Raw genomic sequence first — 23681 nt, 5'->3', positions numbered from 1 at the left:
ACCAAAGCCGGAGGCGTCTGGGCTGCCTCCTGAGCCCGCCCCCAGCCCCGCCTGACAGCACTGCTGCCAACTGGCAGTGACTAGTGTGTTCCCCTCACTTCTTGAAATTCCCCTGTTTCTTGGGCTCCATGCACCCACACTCTTATCATTGCCTGTAAGCCACTGACTGTTCCTCCCCAGCAACCTTCCTGGCCCTTCCTTCACCTGGCCTTAAAAGTCACATTGCCCAGAATTCCCAACTCTCTCTTTTTCTTTATACTCTTTATGACACTCTACGTATAAACTATGTGATTCACCCAGCCACTTGGTCATTCATTTTTTCATGCATCCAACTAGTACCTGCGGAGGGATCTGCCATGTACCAGACACTTTGCTAGATCTGGGATTACAGAAATGAAAGACATAGACAGTCCTGGAGCTTATATCATGGGAGAAGGTGTGGGTAAAATTTTATTCATTTTTTTATTTTGGCCCTGCCACATAGCTTGCAGGAACTTAGTTCTCCAGCCAGCAATTGCACCCACACCCTTGGCAGTGAAAGCCTGGAGTCCTAATCACTAGACAGCCAGGGGATTCCCTAGGTAAAATTCTTAAAGGGAATCAAGTGTGTAGTGAGTGTTATGAAGGAAACGGTGCTGCGGGAGCACAGAGAAGGGACCCTGACCCAGGCAGACTGGTGTCTGAGGAAGTGAGCCTTGAACAGAGCCTCCGGGACATGAGTGGGTGCAGATGGGTGAGGGAGGGTGCTCTGAGGAGGATGCCCCGAGCTAGTGGGGTGGGGTGGAGGGGGTGCTGGAGAGAAAGGTTGGAGGTGAAGCAGAGGAAGGTGGTGAGGGGGCTTTTATAGCAGGTTTCAGACTTTGGAGATGGTTCCCATTGATGATCTGAGTTAGGCAGTGACTTGATAGACTTGCATCTGGAGAGACTTCTCTGCAGCAGCCACGTGGAGAAGGACAGAGGCAGGAGGTTGAGCAAGTGCCTCCAATGCAGTCGGAACCGGTGATTCCTGCCAATAAATGTACCCCACTTGTCCCCGGCAGACCCCCAGGGCCACGTGTTCATCTGCTAAGTGTTTATTTGGCGCTGACTCTGTTGCTGGTGCTGCACTGGGGCTCCCAGGATAACGCAGGGAAGCAAGCCAGGCCAGGGCAACCCTCAGGGAATGGTCCGGTCAGGGGAGGTGAACTTCACCCATAGTCCTGTCACTCATCTTCACCACATCAGGTACTATTCCCTAAAACCTCTCCGAAATCTTTCCGCTCTGCTCTGCTCCTCGACCTCTGGTCAGGCCCTTACCATCTCCACCAGGACTGTGCAGGGCCCCTCAACTAATGCATTTGCCCTCAGTCCTTCTCTAACCCAGCCTGGGTGCACACTGCCTGGCTTTGGGCACTTCTCACAATTGGTAGTGATATGTCTACCTGGCTGATTCAGTAGGCTATAAGTTCCATGGAGGCAGGAATCTTGATTCAAAAAATACTTCTTGATTGCCTACTCTGTGTTCAGCACCATTCTAGGTACCTGAAATACATCAGTGTACAAAACCAAAAAGATCTCAGCCTTCTTGGAGATTGAATTCTAGTGGGGGATGAAGACAAAAGGCAATAAACAAAATAATACATAACATTTAAAAGTACCAAGATCTAAGGAGATAATGAAAAGTAGAGCAGAGTAAGGGGTGGGGAGTCAGAGTGCTGGGAATGGGAATGGCAAGGGGAAGCAAGCAGGATTAAATCAGGTCCATGTAGACCTGACTGAGCAGGTGACATTTAGGCGTATTTGCAGGAGAGATGTGAGTCATTAGCATAATGCCTGTCGTTCAGTGGAGCTCCACACTGAATAGGTGCTTTGGAGATAGAGGTTGATGCTCATATGTCTCCAAGTGTCTGATCTGTGTCTTATGTGGAAAGATGACACATGCTCTGAGCAGAGCTGCAGGTCCCAGGGAACTCAAGGCCACGGGTTTAAATAGTCCGATTCAGCCGCACTGTGAATGTTCTTGATTCTGTGTCCTCCTCCCAAAGGCTCAGGTTATGCTGGAGCTGAAGACTCGTGTGGAAGAATTAAAAATGGAGAATGAGTATCAGCTTCGACTAAAGGATATGAACTATTCTGAAAAAATTAAGGAGCTAACAGACAAGTTCCTCCAGGAAATGGAGTCCTTGAAAACAAAAAACCAGGTCTGTTGAACCAACGGCCACAAATAATAAGAAATTTCCTATTCACTCAAGACAACTGGCACTCGTTCAAACAATAAGACATATGATAATGTTGATAACATCAGAAATGCTTACAGTGTAGTGCTAAGTGGAAAAAGAGAAAAAAGCAGAATATAAAAAACTCTTAATGGTGAATGCTACTAATGAGGTAAAAATAGATACACCTAGAACAATTTTTAAGAAAATAGATGATGATATGACCATCTCTGGAAGTTGAGATTGTGGATAGTTTGAATTTAGTTCTTTATGCTTTTCTATAACTTCCGAATTCTCCACCATGAGAATATATTACCTTTCTGATCAAGAGAAACTTACTTAATAGCAAAATGAAAAGTAACAAGAAAAATAAAGTAGGAAAAGAGAAAGCTTGCAGAATATTGATCTCCAGGTTGTCAGTAAGTTAAGTAAAATTAGTCTAAATGACCTTCCTGTCATTAACATTGGGCCAGGATTCTCCTGGAATGATTTCTCTGTTCCGTACAAACCTGTCTGGCCCTTCTTCCAACACTGCCAATTTTTTGTTCAAGTGATATTTGGTTCTTTTATGTTATCTCTATGAGTCTAAAGACACCCTGGCAGTTAATTTTATTATTTCATTCATTTAATCAACAAACATTGGTGCCCTCTGTACACAGAGTACAAAGTTAGGCCCCTCCCCTGCCTGCAAGGAGCTTTCCTCCTCTGTTAAAGAAAACACTTTCTTAGAAGCTGACACATTAACATATCCAAGGATTTCCTTTGAGAGCAATGTGCTAACAACAGAGGATTCAAATTCGTTCTTACCTTTTCCACCCAAAAATCCATTTGGGGCCTGTCCAAACCTGAACTCATGATTGACAAGATCCATTTCACAGAAGGGATCTGTATAGAGATAGTGTAGAACTTTCAGAGCAGAATATAATACAAATAAAAATGATAGCTTGAATGTTGTTCATAGAACAGTGCTTGGTGCAAAGTAAGGCTTGGGAAATGTTTGTGAGCGAAGGAGGCTATCACTTGTACAATTGGTGCTTCTCACCGTGGTGCTTTCTCCAGACGTGTAGAAATGAGACTATTTGACTCTGTGTCTTAGGTTTTAAAAGCCGAGAAAGAAAAGCAGGATGTACTCCATCGCGAACGCATGGATGACCTCCTGGACAAACAGAGCCGGGAACTGCAGGACCTAGGTGAGGCCACCCGTGGAGGGCCCTGGGCAGAGGGTTGGTTGGGGGCAAAGTCCGACAACCCTCTGGATTCAACCCTAGTCTATAAACAGCCTGCCTTTATCCCCTGGAGCTCACTGTGTTTTTTATTCCTGTGTATTTACTCATGCTTTAAACACAGGTTAAATACCTACTGCATGCCAGTAGGATATACAAAAAAGTGTGGGTTTGGAACCTAATAGGCTGCATTGGGTTCCAGACTCACCCTGACTTGCTGGGTGCTCTAGGGAGTCACCTAACCTCCCCCAGCCTCAGTTTACTCTTCCATAAGATGGGGGTGCTGGTACCCATTTTGCATACTCAGGACATTTCTCTTGACCCTGAACCCCTAAACATCCCTCTGCACTTTCCTAGAAACTTTTCTGCCTAACATCGAAGGGAGGGAATCAGGTTGCCTGATGAGACGATAGTGTGGGGGCCCTGTAAGGAAGATGGGTGTGCTTTTGAATCTGGCCTGTGGAGGCAGAGGCTCTAGTTGGTGCAAGAAGGGGACAGAAAAACAGCCAAGGCTCCTGAGCGTCCCCGGGGTTGGTGCTACCATCCCTCCTGAAGTAACCTTCCTTGCTTCTCTCCAGAATGTTGCAACAACCAGAAGTTGCTCCTGGAATATGAGAAGTACCAGGAGTTGCAGCTCAAGTCCCAGAGGATGCAGGAGGAGTACGAGAAGCAGCTTCGGGATAACGATGAGACCAAGAGCCAGGCCCTGGAGGAGCTGACTGAGTTTTACGAGGCCAAACTGCAGGAGAAAACCACCCTCCTGGAAGAGGTACTCACAGGAAGCTGAGCCGTGCCTCCTGTTCACAGTGCCGTCCTGCAGCCCTGGCCCGGCAACAGCCCTGAGAGCCGTGGGGAGCCTCGCTTGACCTCCTTTTCCTTCCCCGCCTTCCTTCCTGAGTGTGTTTCGTAGCCTTGTCTGGTGCCATTTCTATTTTTGTGTCCCTGGCAGCTAGGGGCCTCCCTGAGTGGGATGGTGCTCAACTTTTCAGACCGAAGTTCCTTGGCTAGACTAAGTTCATCCCCATTACTTCTAACTGTATCTTCACTGGAGAGAGCTTTCTAGAAGAAGCCTGTAGAACCTGCAGACGAACAAGGGACCTGAAGCACGGGGAAGGTGGTTGCCTGAAACCATTCGTAGCTTCTTATGTCTCACAAGATGAAATCATTCCTTCACGGACTCAACAAACAGACCTGTCTTACAGGTTTACCAGCATAAGTGCTGGGTGGTCAAGCAAAGTAAAATATGGGGCCAGGTTCTTGGTTGAGTGAGAGAGGTGGTCACACAGACTAATGTTCATCAAAATGTAGACGGGACAGTGGGGGATGCAGACACAGAGCGCCTCCCCCCTCCACCTCCTAACCCTCCACCCACCCCCCACATCACCTGCTGCTGGCCTGCAAGGTCAGGAAAGGCTGGTAGGAGCTACTGAGATCCTAGAGGCATGGAAGCTGGAATTAACCAGGAGACAGGGAAATGCAGGAGGTTAAGAGAGAGCATCCAGGCAGAGCAAAGTCATAGAATGTTCCAGCAGATGAGGTTGCCGCAATATCTCATTTCCTGAGATGAAGAGAAAATTGAGAGAGGCCAGATGGTCTCCTTTTTGGCACAAAATTCTGGCAGATGGTGTTCTGAGAGTGAGGGGGCAGGAGAATCATGAAGGTGTGGAGTGATTTTTTGGGGTTTTTTTTCTGGCTGCTCTGGGTCTTCATTACAGTGCATGGTCTTAGTTGCCCCATGGCATATGGGATCTTAGTTCCCCAACCAGGGATCAAACCCACTTTGGAAGGTACATTCTTAACCACTGGACCACCAGGGAAGTTCCCATATGGAGTGATTTTTGAAGGGAATGACGAAGAAGAGGATGGCCAGGTCTGTAGCTGAAGGCCTAACTGCCTGAGACACTAATTCTGGCAGTGGTCACCCACCAGGCTGTGTGCTTTTCCACAGCAGGGCTCTGCAAGTAAACATGTGAGCAAGGAAGGCACAGAACAGCCCTGACCCAGAGCCGGGGCCTCACCAAGTGGTGAAAATAATGGTCGGCTGGGAACAAGCCACTGGGTCCAGGCCAGAGAGAGTCAGTAAGGAACCAAGAGACCGTGGATGAATCAAGCCCAGGCCAGGGAACGTGGTGAGGTTGAGAGCCAGGGTGGCATACCTGGGATCCAACAGAGAAGTCGCCTGTGCTCAGAGAGCAGGGCCTGTATTTTAAGACTCGGAGGTGGCACTGCTCCAAGAGGTGGGCCTGAGAGCAGGTGCAGGAAGATAAGGATCACAGCACCAGGAGACATCCTAGGGTCCTCTGTAACCACCCTGATGGTGGCAGGGAAGATGATGAGTCGGCATCCGGAAGTCCTCGGTGAACTGGGAGTGGGGGTGGACTCAGTAGGAAGTAGAGGGTGGAGGCCCCACAGACTTGGCAGAGGCTGAGCTCAGATAGCAGAGTGAGAGCCAAGAGAATTCCGCCCCCACCTGAGCCCACCTGATTCCAGTTCTACAGTATGAGGAATGCTCCCTAGCTACCCTGCCTACCTGCCCAGCCCCATTTCCAGTTGCCCCATCCAGCTTCCCACATCCAATGATGTGGAGCCTCCAGAATTCTTCTACACCAACCTCTGAGCCCCTGCTCAGGACGATGCTTCTTCACTTGGCTGCTGGTGTGCACCCTCAGGGACTCAGGACAAGAGCCAACTCCTTGACAATTTTTCCCTAACCCCTCCCCCTCGTCCTCCCCCTTTTCAGTTCAGTTCAGTCACTCAGTCATGTCCGACTCTTTGCGATTCCATGAACCGCAGCACACCAGGCCTTCCTGTCCATCACCAACTCCCAAAGTCCACCCAAACCCATGTCCATTGAGTCGGTGATGCCATCCAACCGTCTCATCCTCTATCGGCACCTTATCCTCCTGCCCTCAATCTTTCCCAGCATCAGGGTCTTTTCAAATGAGTCAGCTCTTCACATCAGATGGCCAAAGTATTGGAGTTTCAGCTTCAACATCAGTCCTTCCAATGAACACCCAGGACTGATCTCCTTTAGGATGGACTGGTTGAATCTCCTTGCAGTCCAAGGGACTCTCAAGAGTCTTCTCCAATACCACAGTTCAAAAGCATCAATTCTTTGGTGCTCAGCTTTCTTTATAGTCCAACTCTCACATCCATACATGACTACTGGAAAAGCCATAGCCTTGACTAGATGGACCTTTGTTGGCAAAGTAATGTCTCTGCTTTTTAATATGCTGTCTAGGTTGGTCATAACTTTCCTTCCAAGGAGTAAGCGTCTTTTAATTTCATGGTTGCAATCACCATCTGCAGTGATTTTGGAGCCCAGAAAAATAAAGTCTGACACTGTTTCCCCATCTATTTGCCATGAAGTGATGGGACCAGATGCCATGATCTTAGTTTTCTGAATGTTGAGCTTTAAGCCAACTTTTTCACTCTCCTCTTTCACTTTCATCAAGAGGCTCTTTAGTTCCTCTTCCCTTTCTGCCATAAGGGTGGTGTCATCTGCATATCTGAGGTTATTGATATTTCCTCCCCCTTTTACAGAGCTAAGTATCCCTCCTCTGTGTTTTCAAGGCCCCCAGGCCCGTTTTACTCATGTGGCTTATACAGCATCTGAGTCTCCTGGGCTCTGCTTTTAGGGTGAATGGATCCGCCCAGAGTGGTGAGAGGCCAGCTTTCCTCCCCAGACCTCTCATAGTGATGACAAGGCTTTTCTTCTTTTGAGTCAGCAGGATTTCAACTCAGAACTTTGCTAGAGAGATGACTCACAAATGTCATCTTACTAAGCTGACTGGGATTCTTCTACTTTTTAGCAACATCTCTTAGATCAAGAGCAGGGGCTTGTGGGCCCCTCTGGGTTACAGGCAGAGTCTACTGGCCAGACTTCCGTCCAGCAATAGTCTGGTGACATGATGGGCAAAGAGAAGCCTTTGTAAGGAGGTCATTGAGCTCGGTTTTAAAACCACCTGCCTCTCTCAATCTCCAAAACACTCAGTCAAGGGATGGTATGTGCAACCTGGGAGAATGCCAGGGTCAGAATCGGAAGAAAGCCACTGATTCTGCTGAGATCTACAATGTCCACCCCCAGGCAGCAATGAGCAAGGAGGGGTCCTGCCCCAGTCACCCACCACGCTCCACCAAGCAGAGCTTGTTCTCCCAGCATCTGAGCTCTAGGCTTTTACTCATTCAGCACCAACTCTATACCATATACTGCGCACTGTGGTAGACAGAGATGTGGCCCTGCCACCATGGAGCCTCTGTATCAAACAAGCATTTATTATGTGATGGGAGGTATACAGGCTTCACACAGGAAATGATAACCTCAGCCAAGAGCTGGAGGAAGAGTCAGAGAAAGCCACAGAAAAAGACTGGAATCAGAGGTACAGTGAGTACCAAGGTCCTGTAGCTGAGGACCACGCACGTTGGGGGAACTGCAGTTAGTTCACACTAACAAGAGCTCAGGGAAGGAGTGATGGCTGAGGCTGAAGAGGTGAGCCAGGCCCGCCTCCTGAGAGTCTGTGGACTAGGTTCAAGAGTCCAGACTCTACCCTGAGGACAAGGGTGAGGCAGAGAAGTCTTCCAAGTTAGGGGTGGCATGACCAGGTGTGTGGTTTAGAAAGTTCCCCTCAACTAGAGGATGAGATTAGACTGGAGGGAAGCATGACGAGAGGCAGGAGGCCTGCTGGGAGGCTGAAAACAGTCCAGGCAAGAGATGATGGGGGCCTGGGCAGTGGCAGAGGCACAGAGAAGTGGGTGGATTCAAAAGGTGGAAAGGGTGGTACTGACTGGATTAGGGAGGGGGGAGAAATTAAAGAGTCACTCATTCATTCAGTATTTATTGGGTACCTGCTGTGTGCCAGGGTGCATTGTACACTGGGAACTCATGGTGGGCATGATAGGCTAGGTTTTTACCCTCAGGGAACTTACATCTAATGGGAGAGACAATCAAGTAATTCCAGAAATAAATATAAAGTTGTAAGTATCACAAGTTTAGTGAAAGGAAGATCGAGGCGGGGCTGGTGTCTGTGAAGAAAGCCAGAGGTGGAATGGTGGGTGTTCTGGTGGGACGGTGATCAAAGCGATGGAGCGTGGGCCTGATCTGGTAGGGAGAGAGGGACAGACAGGACAGGAAGAAAGTGGACGGGCCAAGGGACCCATGGCCTTGTTTGTCATTTCTGTGCTAACACGCGGTCTTTCATCCCCGTGATAGCCTTCGATGCTCACCTTGCCCTGGGCCCTCTGAGCTCCAAGGTGCCGCCTGTCCCCACCTCCCTGGGCCCACACTCTTCTCCTCTCCACGCCAGGCACAGGAGGATGTCAGGCAGCAGCTGCGGGAGTTTGAAGAGACCAAGAAGCAGATTGAAGAAGATGAAGACCGTGAGATCCAAGACATCAAGACCAAATATGAGAAGAAGCTTCGGGATGAAAAGGAAGCAAACCTGAGACTCAAAGGAGAAACAGGCATCATGAGGAAGAAGGTACCGGGCTGGTTTCTGAGAGGCGTGCGGGGCAGGCCTGGACCGCACTGCAGAGAAAGCATGGGGTGGGTGGACGGACACGGAGTCAGCTCACAGTGGCTCTGCCCAGGGTAGGGGCCGGTGGGGGGCAGACTGGCAGAATTCCCACCTGAATGTCCTCAGCTCCAGCAAGTGGGTTTGGAAAGCAGCGCCAGCCAGTGTGAAGGTTCCCCCTGCACAGACAGGCAGACAGATCCTTCCCACACCCTCTGTGGGGTAACCCCTGGGGCTCGCCCCCCTCTCTCCTGTTTACAGGAGACAGGGAGGTTCACCATGACGCTGGTGAACGCTTTGGGCTTTCCTGTATTGGCAAGTGGGGTTTAGAGTTTTCAGAGTTAAACCTTTAAAGTGGAAATGAGGTCTTTGGAGGTGAGATAGATGAAGTCTGCACGTGGAGGTGTCCTCAGGCTCTCAGTGTAGGGAGTCAGGATTGCTCCTGGTCAGACACTGTGGGTGGGAGAAGGATTGGAAGTAGAGGGTACTTAATTTACAAGGTGGGGAAGATGTTTGTAGTCACTGACGGCCAGGCAAGGAGGCATTCAGTTCACAGATCCTTACAGAATTGCCAATTCCCCCCAAACATTTAGCCTTTGTTGCTGTTCAGTTGCTCAGTCATGTCTGATTCTTTGCGACCTCATTGACTGCAGCATGCCAGGTTTCCCTGTCCTTCACTATCTCCCAGATTTTGCTCAAACTCATGTCCATTTAGTCCGTGATGCCATCCAACCATCTCATCCTCTGTCATACCCTTCTGCCTTCAGTCTTACCCAACATCAGGGTCTTTTTCAATGAGTTCACTCTTCATATCAGGTAGCCGAAGTATTGGAGCTTCAGCTTCAACATCAGTCCTTCCAATGAATATTCAGGTTGATTTCCTTTAGAATTGACTAGTTTGATCTCCTTGCAGTCTTAGGGACTCTCAAGAGTTTTCTCCAACACCACAGTTCTAAAGAAGCCAAATGCAAAGCAAGTTCACATTCTTTCCTATTAGAAATCACACTACTAGTCAATCTAGGGGCAGTCATGCCTTCCCTTCTTGGACGTGACTAAGATGGTTCATCACTTAGGTCACTCATCTGTGACCTTGACAGATCATGGATCCCAACCTTTCAAGGTCAGTGCTGTCATGGAAAACTCTGTATCCACCAGGGGAACTGGTCTCTAGAAGCTCTTACGGCAGACAGTCCTTTCACATAAGGGGATGGGACTGGATCTTCTTGGACAGAAGGCTACATTGTCCATTTGGCCTGGGAAATTCCTGACAGTCCCAAATTCTGATGAGGAGCTCCTAAAATCTATAGGCAGTGGGTGGAACGGAGGTGAGTTCACAGGCTCTGGTGTTCTCTGATGTTGCCGTGTGTTCCCCTAGTTCAGCAGCTTGCAGAAGGAGATTGAAGAGCGAACCAATGACATTGAGCTCCTGAAGGGGGAGCAGGTGAAGCTGCAAGGGGTCATCAAGTCCCTGGAGAAGGACATCATGGGCCTCAAACGGGAGATCCAGGAAAGAGACGAGACGATTCAAGATAAGGTAAAGGCACATCCTCTGTCCCCCCTCAACTCCAGCCTGGCTGGACCCAGGTCATGAGGACAAAGCTCTAGACAGAGTCCCTGCCTTTTGAGCTCAGTGGGGGATGAGCTGTCAGCGAAGTGCCTACTGTGTGGGTGGCACCAGGCTAAGTGCTGCAAATGCATCGCATTCAATTCCCCCCAAAACGCCAGGGACTGTGAGCAACCCAGTTGTATAGTTCAGGAAACTGGTCCCAGGGTTAAGTGTCTCACCCAGGGTCCTAACAGTTTATAGGTGACAGACTTGTGGTAAGAGCCTGAGTGCTGACTGCCAGACCCCAGCTCGCTTCTGTGCCAGGCATCCCAGGGTGACCATCCCATGGACTAGGGGCAGCTCACCCACCGCATCACCCGTGTGGGCCCCCTGATCAGCGAGCAACTCCCCTGCGGCTAGCCCTGTAACCACTGGGTAACCGCAGAAAGTGAAATCACTTTTCTGGATAGCTTTCTCACAAAACAGTAAGACAGACACATCACATGTTGTGAGGTACACCACCTCCATATCCAAAATCTCATCTCCTCCCGAGCAAATCAAGCCTCCTCGCCCTCCTCTCATCCCCTCTGCCATTGTTGCCTTAGTTGGATGCAACTCCCAGGTGGTTGAGAACCTGGGTTTCAGCCTAGTGAGCTAGGTTCCCGGGCAGCCGCTGACCATATGACAGCCTCAGGCAACTGACCCAAGCCTTGTTTTCTCATCTGTGAATGGGGCCCTCGGGGGGTCTGACAAAGACAGCATGAGACAGTGCCTGCATGTCATTTCTGCAAGTGAGCATTTGCGTTTATACCTGGGCATTTTTTTAGGTAGGAGCCAGAGCTCTCTACAGATTCTTAAAGTGTTTTTTTTATTAATTTTTATTGGTGTTTAGTTGATGTACAACGTTGTGTTAGTTTCACACGTGCAGCAAAGCGGATCGGTTATCCATGTACACATATCCACTCTTTTTTAGATTCTTTTAACTTATAGGTCATTACAGAGTATTGAGTAGAGTTCCCTGTGCTATAAGTAGGTCCTTGCTGCTGCTGCTAAGTCACTTCAGTCGTGTCTGACTCTGCGACCCCATAGACGGCAGCCTACCAGGCCCCCTGTCCCTGGGATTCTCCAGGCAAGAACACTGGAGTGGGTTGCCATTTCCTTCTCCAATGCGTGAAAGTGAAAAGTGAAAGTGAAGTCGCTCAGTCGTGTCTGACTCTTCGCGACCAGGCTCCTCCATCCATGGGATTTTCCAGGCAAGAGTACTGGAGTGGGGTGCCATTGTCTTCTCCAAAGTAGGTCCTTACTAGTTAGCTATTTTACGTATAGTAGTATGTATATGTTAATCCCAATCTACTGATTTTTTGTCACCCCCTCCCCGCCTTAAAGGGGGGTTTTCACAAGAAAGAGGGTAAGACCTTTAGAAAACTGCACCAGCCTAGCGGGTTTAACAGCCTTCCATCCCACTTCCCAACCAGGCTCCCTGCCTCCACACTCTGTAATCATTTCAGTCTCCCACTTTAAATTCTTTCGCAGCTCTCAATTGCATGTGGCAAGGGTCAGCAACCTTTTTTTCTGTGAAGGGCAAGGTAGTAAATATTTCTGTCTCTGCAGGCAGTGTGGTCTCTGCCACAGTTGCTCAGTTCCGCTCCAGTAGCATAAAATCAGTCATAGACAAGACATCAATGAATGGGCTTGGCTATGTTCCAATAAAACTTTATGAAAATAGGCAGAAGGTCAGATTTGACCTGAGGGCTATAGCTAAGCAGCTCCTGGCCTCCTGGATAAATTCTCAACTATTTAGACCCTTGCCTTCCTCCCCCTTCCCCTCCAGTCCTATTTCTCACTGCCCCCATCTACCACCACCCTAACTCACGCGAGTTCTTCTCAGCACCCTCAATACACACCATGCCTTCTGCGTGCCAACCTCTTCTGCAACACCAGTCACAGTGTAGGTTTACACTTGCTGGCGCATCCGCTTTCCCAGCTAGTATGTTTCCTCTTAAGGGTAGGGACTGTGGCATATTTCTACTTGGAATTTGTAACCTTGGCAAAAGATCTCTGTTCAGTAAATAACATGTAAATCTACTCCCCAGTTGTCATTGCCATGCAACACATTGCCCCAAGACTTAATGGTGAAAAACAACTGTTTCATTATGCTTGCAGATTTTGTGGGTCTAGAATCTGGACAGGGTACAATGGGATGGCTTGTCCTTGTCCTCAATGTCTGGTGTCCTAGTGGGACCTCAGATGGGTGACTCCAGCAGCAGTGGGCTCAAAGACCAACAGCCAGTGTGGCTTCTTCAGCCCCCTATCCAATCCTTTGGCCAGCATGGCTGGAATGCTGGGCTTAGCTGGAACTGTTGACAGAGCACCAAACATCCTATCCAGCCTACAGGTCTCAGAGCGGTGGGACTTTTGACATAACAGGTGGCCTCCCCCAGAGCATGTGTTCCAAGAGAACCAGGTGGAAGCTGCTCGATCTTTTCCAAGATAGCCTGGGAAGCCACACTGCATCACTTGAGCTGCATTCTTTGGGTTACAAGCAGATCATAAATCCAGCCAGACACAAAGGGAAGGGATTAGACCCTGCCTCCTGATGGAGAAGCGTAAGGTCATATTGTAGAAGAACGTTTGGGATGAGAGGTGCTCTCCAGGTGAGCTTTCTTCCATGCAGTCAACCACACCCTGTCTGGATGGGTGAGTGAATGACTGAAGTCTGGCACAGAAGCTGGGGAGTCAGTGGTGCCCCTGGTGGGGGGGCCCCCCTTTGTGTCCCCTCAGGAGGTCACAAGATTTGTGTTCTGTGCCTAAAGGGATTCCATACCAGGGCCTCCGGATAGCTGTCTCACACCTCCCTGCTCTCACCCACAGGAGAAGCGAATCTATGATCTGAAAAAGAAAAATCAGGAACTAGAGAAATTCAAGTTTGTGCTCGACTACAAAATAAAGGAGCTGAAGAAGCAAATTGAACCTCGAGAGAATGAGATCAAGGTGATGAAGGAACAGATTCAAGAGGTGAGAGGCCATCTGGACACCCTGGCCTTTGTCCCAACCATTCCTGGCTGGGGTGGGGGTTGGGGGCTGAAAGCAAGCTCTCCTCACAGCCTCTCTCTGCTCCCAAGGTCCACACCGGCCTCCACTCTGCACAAAGTGAAAGTGAAGCCCTAAGGAGGGGTCCAGTGGTGCAGAAGCAAAATGTTTTGAGATCTGGCTTTCCCCGGGCCCTTGGATGGGATTTAACCTTGTTCCTCCCCCGCCTCCCCGCTGTGCCTGTGTTCTGGGCCCTCGAAGGGAAACGGCGGTCATTGAGGCTTCAGCCACCGGGGGGCGATGTCGGCTCAGCCACCAGCTTGTCCTCCAGAAAGTACATCCCTCTGGATTCAACATTTTTTTCTCAGACTAAACATGTTGGCGGGAGCCCTACGTGAGGCGGCCGTATTTGGACTTCATCTGATAAGGAGTAGGAAATCCTCAGAGGCTCTTGAGCAAGAGAATGGCAAAATGAAGTGTGTGTTCTGGGAAGCAAACAGGATGAAGGCAGACAAAAGAGAGGGCTCCTGAGAGTCCAGTGGGGTACAAGTGTTCCCCGTGGGCCCCCCTGCCTTTCCGTGTGGTGGTGTTTACCTGGAAGCCTGCCCATGCTGGGCAGAGAGCAGCTGACTGGGGTCCATGGTTGATCCACACCAAGGTGCTTCAGGTAGAACTCTGGACACCTTCTGAGGCCTTCCCTTGTTAACCCCTGTATCCAAATCACTGATGCCTGTCTGATTGATCTCCAAATGATGTTTCAGATCCAACCCTCCTTGCCCTCTGCTGCTACCCACCACTCCAGTCCACACCTCTCTCCTCTCTCTTCCGGACTTGACCCCAGCCTCCAGTCTGTTCCCTACATCGACACCACAGCAAACTCCCAGTGGTATCCCATCCCACCTAGAATAAAATTCAAACTCTACAGAGGCCCCTGAGGCCCTGCATGATCCCACCTCTACCTGTCCCTTCAGTCATGTCTCCAGGCTCCTTCTCCAGCTCTAGCCTGTAGGCTTTCTGACAGTTCTGAGGACAAGCCACGCTTTTCCCATCCTGGGACCTTTGCAAATCTGTTCCCCCTACCCGGAAGGCTCTCAGAATGACAATCACCTCACTGGCTGCTTTGAGTTTTTCACATCTCAGCTCCTGTGTCACCTCTTCAAGGAGGCCTTCCCTGACCATCCTCTCCAAAACAGCCTCCTGCTCCCCCTCCATCTTCTCTAACTGTGCTGAGCAAAGCTAAGCGTAAAGGGTATAGGATGTACTGATGGCCCCATTAGAACTGGCTCCACAATAGCTATGGTGGAGAAAAGCAAAGCCTTTTCTCCAGGAGGCCCAGAAAAGAGGCCAGATGGTGCGCTGGGTTAGGGGCTGATGCATCCAGAGAGGACTTGTCCTTGTGACGATGACCTTCTCCCTGGCCTCTGGGATAAGGAAGAGTGTTCCCAGCTGGCCACAGAGCAGCTTCCTGGTGGCGTCCTGCCGTTCTTGGATAACCTCAGGGCCCAAGAATGGCAGCCTGAGCAAATAAGGAAGAGCAGGGGCCCCGCCTGCCTGTTGATGTGCCGCAGGCCCTAGACCATCTCTGCCTCCCTTCTCCCCCCACTGCATCTGACATTTGTTAAGTGCATTTCAGGTTGGGGCATCTGACATTTATTAGGTGCATTTCAGGTTGGGTCAGTTGTCTTCCACTGCCACACACCTGAAAGATGATACCTGGACCAACCGTGACTTTGATCCTCAGCAGGGAATATGCCCCCCTCACTTTGGGAATGAGTCAAACAGGACCCCTCCAGCCCCACCACAGGTGCTAGCCTCAGCCAGGGGTGCTACCTGAGCCCAGTTCCTTCCCCAGGGGCCCATGACCCAGGGACTTCCATCTGGGGGTCAGACACCTTTGGTCCACTTGCTGCAGCCCTCCCTGGGAGTTCCTTTCCCTGCAAGAAGGAAGCTGCATGTCCTCGGTACCTTTGTAGAGCTGAGACCTCTCTGCGTGGAAGGAGAATACTACACCCCCCCCCCACCCCTGCTCTACCCCAGATGCTTTTCCAGCTTCTCTTTGATGAGTCATGACTATCTCCTTTCTAGGGCAGGAGTTTCCAGAACCTTATTTTCCTTCATACATTTTTCTTTCTTCATCTAGTGTGGGGTTTATTCTCCTCGGCATTATTTACACTCTGGGGTGGATAAGTCTTTCTTGCGGGGGAGAGGGCTATCCTGTGCCTTGTAGGATATTTAGCAGCTAGATGCCAGTAGCAACCTGCCCCCCGCCCTCCCCCGGATGTGACACCAAAAATGTCTCTAGATGTTTTGCCACATGTCCCCTGAGGAGGCACGATGCCTCTCACTAGCACCCCACCCCACTGAGAATCTCTGAACTGGATGAGTAACACATGACAAGTAGATGGAATTTCCCCACCAGGAAAAGGACCCTTGTTCCCCTATACCAGCTAGTCTCCTGGCTGTCCAGCCAGTGACTCAAATTTAACATATTGCACAATTTTTCTGTGAACTAGATTTGTTTTTTTCTCAGCGTGGTTTGAGGCTTTGCTCATATCACTTCCCTTCTAACCTAATCTGCCATTGCTGACTTTAAAATTGTAGAGAAAGAGGCACAGCCAGCTACAGGCACTCAGATAGACCGTGGAGAAGTCCCTTTCACTCTCTCTCTTTAAAAAGTATTATTTATTTAGCTATGTCAGGTCTCAGTTGCAGGGTGTAGGCTCAGCAGTTGTGGCATATGGGCTTAATTGCCCTGAGGCATGTGGGATCTTAGTTCCTTGACTAGGGATTGAACTCCTGTCCCTTGCATGGCAGAGCAGCTTCTTGACCACTGGCCCCACCAGGGGAGTGTCCCCTTTCACTCTTTCACTCCTGTGGCGGCCATTTCCTCGGTCTGGGGCAGCAGCCTCTCGCCTGGGCCACAGTGGCAGCCTCCTGACTAGCTGCCTGGTTCCAACCTTGCTGTCTCCATCAAGCCTTCTAAGGTGCACATCAGGTCAGGCCACACCTTGGGCAAGACCTGTCAGCGGCTCCCTGAACTCTCAGGATAAAGGCCACGCTTCTGACCAGTTTAAACTTCTGGCCAGGATAGAGTCTGCGCTTCTCACCATTTGAGCCTCAGCCCTAGAGTCCTGGATGGCCCAGCTCAGCTGACCTGTCCAGCCCCCTCTCCCCCTTCCTCACATGCACCCCCTCCAAGGTCCAAAGGTGGCTGAACCACTTGCAGCCTGCAGAGATGCACCAGACTCCCGCGTTTCTGGTCCCTTCTGTGCACTGCCGTTCTCCCTGCCTGACGTTCTCTTTCCCGACTTTCCCTCTAAACCCTGTTCCTCCTACAAAACCCGACTGAGCATCCCTTCCTGGGCCACCCCCACCCCTCCACTGTGCACACACAGGGCTCTTTCTGTCCTGACTACAGAAGATGTTTATCCTGCTCCACCTGAACTTCTCATTGACTTCCCGCTAATCCCTCTAGACCCAGGGCTTCTTGAAGACAGAAACCACCTCTCACTCAAGTCTGTATCCCCCATGCCTTTGACAGCCGGCCAGTCCTCTCTAACAGATACATTCTTTGGTTAGCTGTGCAAATAACCACACTTGCTGCATGTCCTCTACCAGGCGGCTCCACAGAGCTCTGCAAACATTGCGTGTTTATCTTATCATTCTTCTTCCAGAGGCAGATTGTTTCAGGCCCCCCTCCTTTCCCTAGCTTTCGCTCCCCCTTGCCCTTCTACATCTGCGATGCATTCATTCATTCACATGAATGTTTACCGAGTGCCACCTTTATGCCAGGCATTGGGTCAAAGGGCTCCTCTGTCCAGACAAAATGCTTCCAGTAATTAGGCTGACATTCTCCTAAACGCTGCCCCTCCCTGTCCACGATGTGGCTACTTAGGGCTTGCTGGTACTTCAGAACATGACTGGGGAGCCTTCAAATCTGACCAGAGGGCCTGGGTTAGAGTAAAGGGGCTATTCCATCCAGTCATGAAAAAACCCAGTAAACTCCCCCAACCTCCCCCCTCCAAAAAAGTAGTCAGCAAACCTCTCTAATAACAGGAATGCTAGTGTCCACCAGATTTGGCCTGTCAGTCAGACTGTACTCCTTTGCTTTTGGCAGGAATTAAATCCGTGACACGCTCACCTACAGCTGGTCTCCTCATAATTAGAAGGTCTGATTGTCACTCACAGGTCTTTGGTTAATAGCAACACAACAGCAAATAGTCTTTCAGAAGCACACGGATAGCTTCTTTTTCTTTTGAAAATAAGACACTCTTGAGTTGTACTTTTCAAGAACTTTTCAACAGAATGATCAGGCAAAGTTCCCTTCTCAGCCTCCTCTTTCCTGTTTGATGCCTTAGACTCGGGACACCTACATGCTGGTCCTGTCAAAACTTTCTGCTTTAGAGTCGGCCCTGCTGACGTGTGGCCCCAAAGAGTCAAGATTCACTCACACAGCTTCACAGAGCAGCAAGGAAGGGGCTTGTCTGCAGAACCTTGCCTCGGGCTCCAGGTTCCAGTAGTCAGGAGTCATCCATTTATAAGGAATTCAAGAAAAGAAGGTTGAAGGAACAGAGAAACTAAGGAGGGAAAGTTCATAGCCTGGCTATAGAAATACATGATCTGGGCTTCCATAACAGCCAAGGGGGTCGGGGGCTTCGAGGATGGCCGGGAGTAAAAGGAAAGGTTCGTTCCAAAGGGGGAACTAGAAGGGAGGTGCCCTGGTAGCAGGGGAAATACTCCCACTGGAAGACTTCAGTTCTCAGATTTAATTTTCATTCTCTTACTTTTTTCGTGGAGGCACCATTGGTTTGTAATGTCATGTAAGTTTCACGTTACAACACTCTATTTCTGCTTCCGTATGCACGACAGTGTGTATAGTTGGTTCCCATCCGTCAGCACGCAGTTGCTCCCCTTGATTCATGTTGCCCGCCCTGCCCGTCCCCCTCTCGTAGCCACTACTCGGTTTTCTGTATCGTGTCCATGGTTTGTCCATTTACTTTGGTTTTTGCTTTCTTTCAATTGAAGTATAGTTAATTTACAATGTTCTATTCAAGTGTATACTTAAGTCATTCAGTGAGATATATATATATGTATACACACACACACATACATGGGTTTCCCTGGTAGCTCAGCTGGTAAAAAAAAAAAAATCCACCTGCAATGCAGGAAACCCTGGTTCAACTCCTGGGTCAGGAAGATCACCTAGAGAAGGGATAGGCTACCCACTCCAGTATTCTTGCCTGGAAAATCCCATGGGCAGTGAAGCCTGGTGGGCTACTTTCCATGGCGTCACAAAGAACTGGACATGACTGAGCACTGCACAGTGTAAGATACGGAGTATAATTGCCTGTGCTATACAATACCCACTTGTTTACCTATTTTATATGTAGTGGTGTTTATGTGTTAAGCCCAACCTCCAATTTATCCCCCCCCACCCTTAATATCCCCTCTGGTAGCCATAAGCTTTTTAACGTCTGTGAGTCTATTTCTGTTTTATAAGTAAGTTCATTTGTATCATTTTTTTTTTAGATTCCACATATAAACAATATCATACGGTATTTGTGTTTGACTTACTTCATTTGACATGATAATCTCTATGTCTATCCATATTGCTGCAAATGACATTATTTCATTCTTTTTTATGGCTCATATTCCGTTATATATATGTACCACATCTTCTTTATCCATTCATCTGTCAATAGACATTTAAGTTGCATCCATGTCTTTTATATTTCAAAGATGAATGAAATCATACAGTATTTGTCTTCCTCTGTCTGACTTGGTTCACTTAGCATAATACCCGAAAGTTCCATGTCATTGCAAATCTCAAATTTTCATTCCTTTTATGGCTGAATAGTATTCCATTGTGTGTATGTATATATGTGTATGTATATATATATAACATATATATATCTTCTTTATCCATTCATCTGTTGATGGACACTTAGATTGCTTCCATATCTTGGCTATTATAAATAATGCTACAGTAAACATAGGGGTACATATCTTTTCTAATTACTGTTTTGGTATTTTTTGGATGAGCACCCAGAAGTAGGATAGCTAAGCCCTCTGTTAATACTTCTATTCTTAATTTTTTGAGGAATCTCCATACTGTTTTGCATAGCAGCTGCACCAATTTACTTTCCAATGAATAGTGCACAAGAATTTCCTTTTCTCCACATCTTTGTTAATCCTTATAGTTTCTTGCCTTTTTGATAATAGGCATTCTAACAGGCATGAGGTGATATCTCATTGTGTTTTTGATTTGCATTTCCCTAACAACTAGTGATGTTGAACATCTTTTCCCATGCTCATTGCCCGTCTGTGTTTCTTCTATGGCTTACTTTCTTATTCCTGACTCTTTCCCCGCTGCTGTCTATAGATGGAAGCTGAACTGGAGCGTTTCCATAAGCAGAACACACAGCTGGAGCTGAACATCATAGAACTGTGGCAGAAATTAAGAGCCACTGATCAGGAGATGCGCAGAGAGAGACAGAAGGTGTGAGAATTTTCAGAGTCTGGCAGCTCTTGGATGCAAGAACTGGCACCTGTCTGCAATGGGCAGCTGGCTTCCAAGAGACAGAGCCAGCCCATCGCTAAGTTACATTCCTATTTTACTCACATTCTTTACTTGCTCACAACCCTGCCCTACTTGAGGCTCGTGTAAATTTACGTGACTGAATCCATCTGAGACTATAAAATGAGTTTGGGTAGAGCAGTCAAGGAGGCGGAAGACAATGTTATGAGGATGCTTACAACACCGGCTTGTGTGGCCTGGGGAGGGGCATGCTCAGAGAGGTCCTCTGTAGCAGGTGGTTAAAGGCTTGACCACCAAAACAGTGTTGAGCTCAAAGGACCTCAGAGATAGCCTGTTCTGATCTCTGTATGTAATAAACGAGGAAAGCAAGGTCAGAGAGATTATGAGATTAGAAACTTCACCCAGCACCCATAGCTATGTAGCACATAGAGGCCAGTCAGTGCTAGAAACCCAGTCTTCTGGTCCTGGGCCAGGACTTGGCTGCACCCCCACCCCCTGGTAGCTCAGACGGTAAAGCGTCTGCCTACAATGCGGGAGACCCGGGTTCAGTCCCTGGGTCCGGAAGATCTGGAGGAGAAAATGGCAACCCACTCCAGTGTTCTTGCCTGGAAAATCCCATGGACGGTGGAACCTGGTAGGCTACAGTCTATGGGGTCACAAAGAGTCGGACACGACTGAGCAACTTCACTTTCACTTCACTTTCACCCCCTTGCACAGAGCACCTCATAGTGTTGGTAGAATCAGATTGAACTTTTCCATCTCCCACATCAAGCCTTGACTCTGGACTAGATAATACTGGAAGCTGCAGAGCTATCAACGTGAACTGACACAGATCCTGCCCTTTCCAAACGGAAAAGGTTGACAGGTGGTTTATGATGTGTGCATAATAATTAACCGTGCAAGGTAGAAAATTATGGAGCATGACTAAATGGGCTGTAGGGGCAAAGAGAGAGAAGAGGCTCTCTAGGTCAAAGGTAGGGGAAGATGGGTATCTGAGACAACATGGTGGGAGAGCCCAAATTTGCAGATGAACCATTCTGCCCAGTTTTGTCATTATCTTCCCTACCCACTCATTCATAGCAACCCTCAGGAAGGAGAAGCACTGGATGAGCTAACTAGGGGGCAGGAAAGCTCCAGCCTGGGATCCGCACAAGGGAATCAGTGTTCTCCATCCTGGCTCTGAAAGGAGTAGGTGACCAGTGGTACCTCCTTTAGTCTTTTAAGGCCTGTGGTCCTGGACGAAATCCAGAGCCAATAAAGAAATCCATGTGTGCAGCCTCTTAAGGATGCAAAACCTTTCAGGCCAGGGGCATGGGAGTTCAGTGCCTCCCCCGCAGGCCTGTGTGCCCCTCCTGGTCTCTGGACCCCATGTGGCCCCTGGCGGTCAGTGATGAGTCCCAGATGAGGTGTTTCTTGTCCTTTTAAGCAGCCACAAGGCTGCAGCCTCTGTCCCTGGAGAGTCCCTTGCAGGGCCAGAAATAAATGCCTCTGTTCGCAGGAGCGGGACTTGGAGGCACTGGTCAAACGGTTCAAGACGGACCTCCACAACTGCGTGGCCTACATCCAGGAGCCGCGGCAGCTGAAGGAGAAGGTCCGCGCTCTCTTTGAGAAGTATGTGCAGCGGGCAGATATGGTGAGCTCTGCCTCCCAGTCCTGCCTCCCCTGTCCTCTGGGCTCTCTCCTCCCTCATGGCTAACCCCTTCTGCCCTCTCAGGTGGAGATCGCGGGGCTGAACTCAGACCTGCAGCAGGAGTACGCCCGTCAGCGGGAACACCTGGAGAGGAACCTGGCCACTCTCAAGAAGAAGGTGGTCAAGGAGAGCGAGCTGCACCGCACAGATTACGTCCGCATCATGCAGGTACCCACACGTGCCCTCAGAGACCAAGCCATCAGAGATGAGAAGGTCTGCCCAGGGCACCTCCAAGACCACTGTCCTCGGGGCTCCCCCAATGTCCAAGGGAGCCACTAGCTTTCTGCAAAGTTCCTGCTTTGACTCATCTCCTCTGACCTCCCAGAGCTCATCCTGGCAGTGACCATGGCTCAGAACCCCACCCAAGGAGGTTTTCTCAGCATTTCCATGCCCACTCCTGCCCTTCCAAGGCCCATTCATTTCTGCCCCATCTCACTTCACCAGGCACCTGGTTTTCTTTTCCACCCCCTCATCTTCATGCAAAGCACTCCTGCACCCTGCCTCACTCCTCTCCTTGACCCCGGTTTCCTCTGGACCTGCGTCCATGTGACTTTAGCTCTCCAAGTCACTGCCTTCCACCTCCTCTTTTGTGTTTCCAACTCTTGTTTCACCTATTTGTTTTGCTGCTTTTTAGTCTGCTACCTGTATCATGTGGTCCCTGCTGGCCAAGTCCTCTCCTGGGAGCATGGCCAAGTCTTTTTTCCTCTCCTGGGAGCATGCCTGTCTCCTGCCACCTCCTCTGGCTTTTCTGATGCCTCAGGTCCCTACTGTTCTCTTGGGTCTGGAGCCAAACACATCCACCCAATGGGTTGTCCTCTGCCTGATTTAATGAGGCCTCCCAGGACCCTTCCAGGGGCTATTCAGAGAGCCTAACCCCATTACTACTGCTTCCATTCAAGTGCACTTTCAGGACTGCCAGGCAGGATTCTGCCGCCAATTTCTATCTGGGTATCAGTATCATCTGAGGCAGTTAATGTGAATTAATAGTAAGAGAAAACATCAGAATTGCATTTATAAGGCACATATCTTTTAATGTTTGTATTTCTTTAATGCTATCATTTAAATACCGGAATGGGGATGAGCTACAGTTGGACTGAAACAAATTAGTTCCGAACACAGCTGGGAAGAGCACAGTGCAGTCTAGGCCAGACCCAGGCGTGGTGGGCCTCATGCCACCTTCCAACCAGCCCCTGCTTAAAAGCAGCCCACGGCCCAGCTCCTGAGTCCTGAAAGCAGCCAGAGGCCCAGAGATGGGAGTGGATCCAATGGATGGGACTCTTCGCAGCAGCTGATACACAGAGCCATTGCTAGGGGTCTCGAGTGTTCCCAAGCCTGGAGAGCCCCCGTGTGTGCTGCAGTGCAGCATGCAGGGCAGGGGGACCAGGGTGACTGCAGGAGAGGTGGTCAGCTGATGACACTGCTGAACTCTCATCTGTGATTTACCACCAGAGCACAGGCCTAAGGGGTCCTCCAGGGTCTGGGTTCCTCACTCTCTGCCAACCAGGCCCCCAAAGCAAGTGTCAATCCTAGGAGAAGAAGGAAAAGGAAAGAGAGCGGAGCCAACAGGATAGATAAGAAAACGAGCGTCAGCAAGAGGCTGCTCGGGGCTGGCAGACGGTCCCCCTTTGGCTCCCCCGTCCCCCAGGGACTGCCTGCCCACTCCTGCTGAGCCAGGGTGAGAGTCAGGGGAGCAGGAGCAGAGGGAACCCGAGCAGAGAACCCTGATGGCAGGCAGAAGAAGCCGTCAACAAGGAGCTCCCCGCAGAGTGTTTGCTGCAGCAGCATTGTAACCCTGTGTGCTACAGAGCCTGCAGATGCATAGAAGTGCCGCAGACAACCGCAGGGGGCAAGGGGGGGTCAGGACGCAGGGCTCTGGGGCCCCACCATCCCCTCAACCAGGAAGACGCCTTGCTTACTTCAGTGGGCTCTGTGTAAGATTTTGTTTGAAA

The 23681-nt window shown here is 49.6% G+C and overlaps 1 protein-coding gene across 1 annotated transcript in view; it reads left to right on the top strand.

The window, feature by feature from the left end:
• CFAP57 (cilia and flagella associated protein 57) overlaps window positions 1-23681 on the top strand; it is a 65111-nt gene that overhangs the window by 31724 nt on the left and 9706 nt on the right. Inside the window, exons 12-20 of the mRNA XM_065911616.1 lie at window positions 2025-2180; window positions 3292-3385; window positions 3997-4187; window positions 8722-8895; window positions 10304-10462; window positions 13346-13489; window positions 19887-20003; window positions 21541-21675; window positions 21757-21900. Of these exons, the coding sequence (XP_065767688.1) occupies window positions 2025-2180; window positions 3292-3385; window positions 3997-4187; window positions 8722-8895; window positions 10304-10462; window positions 13346-13489; window positions 19887-20003; window positions 21541-21675; window positions 21757-21900 (1314 nt within the window). The remainder of the gene's footprint in view (window positions 1-2024; window positions 2181-3291; window positions 3386-3996; window positions 4188-8721; window positions 8896-10303; window positions 10463-13345; window positions 13490-19886; window positions 20004-21540; window positions 21676-21756; window positions 21901-23681) is intronic.

This window comes from Muntiacus reevesi, chromosome 1, assembly GCF_963930625.1.
Source record: "Muntiacus reevesi chromosome 1, mMunRee1.1, whole genome shotgun sequence".
NCBI classification, from domain to species: domain Eukaryota; kingdom Metazoa; phylum Chordata; class Mammalia; order Artiodactyla; family Cervidae; genus Muntiacus; species Muntiacus reevesi.
Note: the sequence above shows the minus strand (reverse complement) of the source record. Positions and strands in the feature narration are given on the sequence as shown.